This window comes from Mizuhopecten yessoensis, unplaced genomic scaffold (assembly GCF_002113885.1).
Source record: "Mizuhopecten yessoensis strain PY_sf001 unplaced genomic scaffold, ASM211388v2 scaffold10621, whole genome shotgun sequence".
Taxonomy (NCBI): domain Eukaryota; kingdom Metazoa; phylum Mollusca; class Bivalvia; order Pectinida; family Pectinidae; genus Mizuhopecten; species Mizuhopecten yessoensis.
This window is the reverse complement of record NW_018408638.1, coordinates 285,969-292,636: the sequence shown is the minus strand read 5'-3', so window position 1 is coordinate 292,636 and position 6,668 is coordinate 285,969. Positions and strand designations below refer to the sequence as shown.

The following is a 6,668-nucleotide window of genomic DNA, read 5'->3' as shown; positions in this document are numbered from 1 at the left end:
TGATATCCCCATCTGTGTAACCTTATACCCCCTGAAGTCTTGGACCTTTGTTTCTCACAAAAACCCTTTTCAACCTAACTCAATTCCCTAACCTTTGTGGAACTTTCTCAACCATTTTAATCTCCTTCAATAACCCCTCGTGTAATTTATATTTCACCTTTCTAAACCTTTAACCCCTGCCTGCTGTAACTCCTCAAAATACTTGTCTTCACCTCCCTCCTTACCCAAAGTGCAACTTACCACACCTTCCTTAATCTTAACCCCATGTACTTCCCAAAGCTAGACCCTTGTATAATTTCCCAACCTCATTCTTAATATCAACCCTTCCCACTTCCCTTGTGTAACTTCCCCATACTGTTCTAAATTTAACCCTTTCCCTCGACCCTAGAGAAACCTACCACATCTTTGAAATCTTAACCCTCTCCTCGACCCTTGTATAACTTACCAAAAACTTTCTGAATCCCCTCCCTCAACCCTTGTGTGACTTAATCACCCCATCTTTCTGAATCCCTTCCCTCAACCCTTGAGTGACTTAATCACCCCATATTTCTTAATCTTAACCCCCACCCTCAACCCTTGTGTGACTTTATCCCCCCATCTTTCTTAATTTCAACCCCCTCCCTCAACCCTTGTGTGACCTAATCACCCCATCTTTCTTAATTTCAACCCCCACCCTCAACCCTAGTGTGACTTAATTACACCATCTTTCTTAATCTGAACCCCAACCCTAGACCCTGGTGTATCTTAATTACGCCATCTTTCTTAATCTTAACCCTCAATCCTAGTGCAACTTTAATTACCCCATCTTTCTTAAACTTAACCCCCTTATTCATAAAAAAAACCTCCATCTTAGACTGTTATATAACATATCCCGATCCTCTTCATCTTAAACCCCCACACCAGTCATCTATCTGTCAAAATGTTTAAGTCTGGTGTCAGGGCGTGAGGAAACTCGGCTAGTTAACCGGTAGGTGCTAATACACTATATCATTGATTTAACTATCAATATTGACCATTTCTCGTGGCAAGATAAGCCAACTGTAATGAAACCTGCTTCCGGTAATTTACCTTTAGACCTAACTAGACATGTGCCTTCTTCACAGACCTCACACCAGTTAGGGGACTACTAGCCACACACCTCATTACTCCGTATGTATTATTATCAGCAGTTACATGTCACTATCAGGATGGCATGTGACAAAAGACTTTCCAACTGACCACATAACTTTATTTTGTTGGACAGAACAGTGGCCAAATACAAATAACTATGGCCACTGATGAAACAAATCTGCTTGTGACTTCTAAATGTGGCATAGATGTGCTACTCTCCCTTCGATACGATGTTGGTACATGCCATCCATAGATGTGCTACTCTCCCTTCGATATGATTTTGGTACATGCCATCCTATGATTTTTATCTTGGAAAGAAGTAGAATAATATCAACCTTAACAAGGCTGACTGATTATGCAAAGACTCGTCATTAATTTATACGTCGATTATAATAACCTGTAGTTATTAGTAAATGGACATGGATGTAGAAGTTAATAACGATATTAATATATATGTAAAGTACAAAATTACAAAAACTCAGAAGCAGAGTTCATTAACAACAAATCATTACAATATATCAACCAATCCCATCTACATACAAATACATACTGTAGATACAGTGACTATGGTTAGGACAATATGAACAAGAAATAAGAAGGAAAAGCTAACTCACTGAAACAAATAACTTTTTTTTTCATTGGAATTAATTAACACAACACTCTTTAACTCCAAAACAAGGAAAGATACAGGTTTCGAAACAAACTCAAACGTGAAATTACAAACAAAATATACAATACACAACACAGTGTCAAAACCCAATACAAAAGTACCCAAATACACAATACAATGTACAAATGTATATGTGATTATAAATATATTTCCAACATGATCCTAACTACACAGTTATACAGGTAGATTATAAATGATACATATAGATGAACGTCTTGTACATCAAAACAAATGTGATATATGTATATTAGGCTACGTAGGCATACCTAAAAGACGTTCAATTAAAAATATAGTATTAGGTAAACACTACAAAGTGAGCCATTTCTGTAGGCTGTCTTCATTGAAAACAAATTCTGAAACCCTGGACTAACAATGAATCGTCCCATTAACAATTATTTCTTACCGCTGTTAACTGTCGTTTAGTAATACTGACACCAATTCACAAACATTTTACTTTATTTCAGATGTGATACTGCCATTTCTTACAGAATAATACTAACCACTGGTACAAACTTCATCAAAAGGTTAATGATTCTTGTTCCCCTGTTAAAATTTCAGGAACTTTTCCAAAATTTGTTGATCAAGCTACATAAAAACCCTCTAAAAAATCAGTCTCTTAATACTCAATAACACATGATACTGGTACATTCTAAATACAAGACCAAAATAAAAATATACACTGTAGTCATAAAAGACATTGAACAACTTTCAAACAACATCTACAACGTTAGTAGTAATTCTTACATAAACTATTCTACTTAGTGTCCCAGTGTTATTACTCCAACAAAGCATCAGACATTGTAATAAATGAATAAGTTCGCTGTGAGTAGATATCTGTATTAAACATATTTAAACCAAATTTGTAAATTCATATTAGTAATAGATATATGCAACAACTTGTGCGCAAAATCTGTTACAACACTTCATAATTGAAAACCATCACTTCACTTTTCATCTAAACGAATGGGGGTTTGTGAGTGAAGATTTATAAAAGAAAAACGATCCGAGTTTAAAGAGATAATGGACAGTGTTAGCTTTACATCCACATGTAGAGAGGTTCTACAACGGGCGTGAATATTTCCTTTAGTAGTCAATTGTAGCAAGACTCGGACATGTTCGCTACGATAAAATATTCTGAATGAAATATATCGACTGAGGAACTTTCAAATTGCTCCGTGTATTTGGAACAGCATTATTAAACAGAATATTTTATCAGTATTGTAATGATTATTTTACCTTACATGAAATGAAAAAGTTACAATCAACCCCAATCAGAGTGAAGTATACTTATTAATTCTGCAAAGAGTTTGCTAAATAAATACTTGTACATGCTGAGCAGGTTTCAGTCAAAGCAAGTTATTGCATGTAAATGTCAAGTTAATGGACAGTTTATGGACATACCATAATATGTCCCCTCAAATTCTCTGATGGGCATGAAAAAAGGACTGGACATTTTTTCTCGCCAAAAAAATGTGAAATTATTGCTTCGGTAATTTGTTAATATCATATTGAACAGGAAATAACAGTTTAATATTCAAGTAGAATTGTAAAACTACCTTTATAAGTAATAAAGGCAAAAATATAAACCAATTTCAATTCTATGTTAACAAATCAACATTAACAACTTTCATGAAAATAAATATTCTTGAGGGTTAAAAACACAATGACTTTATGATAACATCAGCAAGGCTGCCCCCAATCCGATTGTTACAAAGATTGAACACTCAATTAACTAGAAAAGGTTTGTAAAACTGACAAAGTTTTTTTTATTATAATAGTTGATTTCAGAAGTTAAGAGTTTTTTTATAAAATATTTTAAGCAAATATAAAGCATCATAAATGATTTAATTTGTTTTCACAGTTAAAAATGTTAACTTTAACAAATTTTAAAAAGAGAGTGTACAAAATTTTAAAATAATTTATTAGAAATGAAAACTTTTAAAAAATAATACTTTTAATCTATGAAGTTTGTTCAAAATGGGAGTGTGTGATATAAAACACGTTAACTAATATGACTTCATATAAATGCTGTCGTACAACGCCATAGCAGGAACTGACATGACTCGGAAACAATGGTCGAAAAATAAAAATAAAACCACTCAAGTGAAACTTCTGGAAATCTTTCTAACTAATGAAAGGTTTTCCAATTATGTATTCTTGAGCTATATGAAGAGCAAAGTTTCTGTTTATCATGTAGCTCACACTGCTATTGATTTCAAACAGAATGTCTACAGCAGCCACATAGGGCCATGAAATCTGTCAACATAGTAAATACCCACAGGAGGTAAAACCTAGCTGTCAGGGACGTAACCAGGACTAGGAGTATGTGGAAGCATACGAAGCGCAGAGTAGGGGGTGGGTTTGGGAGGGGGTTTACGTGGAAGACCCTGCGTACGCCTGGTCACGTCCCTGGCTGTACTTTATTCACGCCATATTTCAAGCCAAATACAAAATAACGCCAATACACAATGTTTACTTATACAAAATAACAATCTTATTGCAAAGGGTGTGAACAATACCATCCTCAGGCAGTACGAAGTCCTCTAAGGATTCACCCACCCTCTGGGGACTGACCTCCAGCAGATTAGCATTACTGGTCAGCAGTGTTGCTAGTGACCACAGCCCTGTGTGACGACTTTTGCCCTGTCGCCCATACACCAGGATGTTGTTGCGGTCAGCCATGCGTAGTATGTGTTGCAGTGTTTCTGAGGTAGTCTTGCTGTGGACATGGTACAGTTGTGGTATATTCTCATCAACAACCAAGTCATTGGGAAGTTTGGCAGCTTCAGATGAACGTATAACAAACAAGATTCCTGAAATCAACAAAAGAAGTCTTTCTATATTATCTAAAACTAGGAAGAAAAGAAACAGAAAATCATTGTATCCCACATTTGTAATCTGTAAATTATACTTGCAAAGAATTGAAATCATTAAATCAATATTTACATTTGCTCTGCATCCTACCATTGCAATGCATTGAGAAGGCAAATGTTGTTGCGATACTATAACAACATTTGCTATTGTAACATCATCAATCTCTATTGTGACGTCATCGATTTCACTGTTGTCGAGACTAAATTTGCTGTTCAAAGAACAATGAATATTTTACCAAATATCGTTATGGTCCAATAACACACATTTCTATTGCTGACAAACTTACATAAAGCCCTGCCGTCAATGGCAATGTGTGTTATAGGACCATAACAATATTTCCTAAAACATTCATTGCTTAAATGTGATTTCTCCAGTGTTATGCTCTATACTTGTGAACAGAGCCTTATCATTCCCTGTACTTGCCTGTTAGAAAAGTCCAATGTGCCTTATGTCCCTTTTTCATACAAGGTTCATGGTTTGCATCCGCATCATATCTAGTATAGTTAAGGAAAAAATGATACAAAATAACAAGTCATACACTAGAAAAAGAATTTTGGGATGACGGTAAACAAAGTCTCCAAAGCAAAGGTAAATTGGGAGATCCAGTCTTCAGTTCAGAGTAGCCAGAAATGATCCGACGTTGATCATGAATTTCAATTTTGAAACAATTTGCAAGTTTTTAGATACAGGTGAACAAAAAGTCAGAACCTACCACCAAAAGACCATTTTATAAATAAATGTAGAAATAAATTGAAACTAGAATTGTCAGTGTGACATTAAAGCCGCTCACCGCTTTAAATTTAATTGTTTCAGTAACACGTTGAGCATCAATATCTACTATAATGCGTCAGATATGTGTTCTGTATTCTGCTAATTGAAAATCATGTCATGTGATGATGTTGCCTTTGGGATTTCCAAAATCAAACACCTCTTAAATGATGCCTTAAAAACATTCTTCCTCTCCTCTTTTTTCACCTTCTTTAAAGTGTGACGCATTGTTGTATTTTTCATTAATTAGCATTCTTCAATGATGTGACAGGAGCATTTACGTGCAGAATTGCAATCGGTGATTGGGTGCATTTTGTGCTTGTGAAATGAAGGATAATTAACAGTAGTGGGAAAACATGCATGGAGAAAAGAGGCATTGTACTCCTTTTATTTTTATTTATTTTTTAATATTAATAATAATTATTAATATATGTAGTGACTTTATTTACTGTCATTGAATATACAAAATCTCACAAATGTTCTTGGAATATATTTGAATTATATTTCTCAATGCGACTTTACCAACGTAAGAGTTATTTCCCTTACACCAGATTGGATAATATTTTGACACTGCGCATGCTGTGTTACGAAAATGTTTGATAAGCATACACAGTTCACATATCGTCTCGTCTCAGAGCCATTAGGTAGCAGAATACAGTAGAAATGGCCCGACTCTGATAAACAAGGCACATGTCGAGGAAATGTAAACACAGCAGATTTACCCTACACAACACATGTATACATGTATATATATTTGTAAACTGCATTACATTTACAATACATATAAAGTACTGAGAAGTGTATAAACCTCTTTTTTCTTATGTATGTCACTTGTGTGAAAACCATGGTTACCACATCAAAAATTACCAAACAAGCGATCCCAGAGGGATCTTGACGCCCACCTTTGTACCATCTTCATTAGTTCTTTGTTAGTTCAATCTTTTCTCTTCTTTCCTCTAATTTGTTTGATCGAGTCATGTTAACAGTAAATGCGCCTTGAGGTAACTTTTGATCTAAACTTAATACTGATGTGTATGAAAGCCACCCTTCAAAGTGAGTTTGTCATTTCACATATTTACTAGTACAGTACTTAATGTGAAAGAAATAGAATTGATCATTGCAATATGAGAAAGATCTGTTTAGTTCTTCTTTTAATCCATTTTGTTTTTATGATCAGTCTCAAAATATAACATACACAACGAGGGATCAAGGGGAACCTACATTTAAAATTTGAGAAAGATCCCTC

At 34.8% G+C, this 6,668-nt stretch overlaps 1 protein-coding gene across 1 annotated transcript in view; it reads right to left on the bottom strand.

Moving 5' to 3' along the window:
* Nucleotides 1-3,683: 3,683 nt before the first annotated feature.
* Nucleotides 3,684-6,668, bottom strand: part of LOC110461433 — a 12,603-nt gene continuing 9,618 nt past the window's right edge. The window contains exons 6-7 of the mRNA XM_021514878.1: nt 5,078-5,148; nt 3,684-4,593 (exon numbers count right to left, since the gene is read on the bottom strand). Coding sequence (XP_021370553.1) covers nt 4,253-4,593; nt 5,078-5,148 — 412 coding nt within the window. The 3' untranslated portion in view covers nt 3,684-4,252. The remainder of the gene's footprint in view (nt 4,594-5,077; nt 5,149-6,668) is intronic.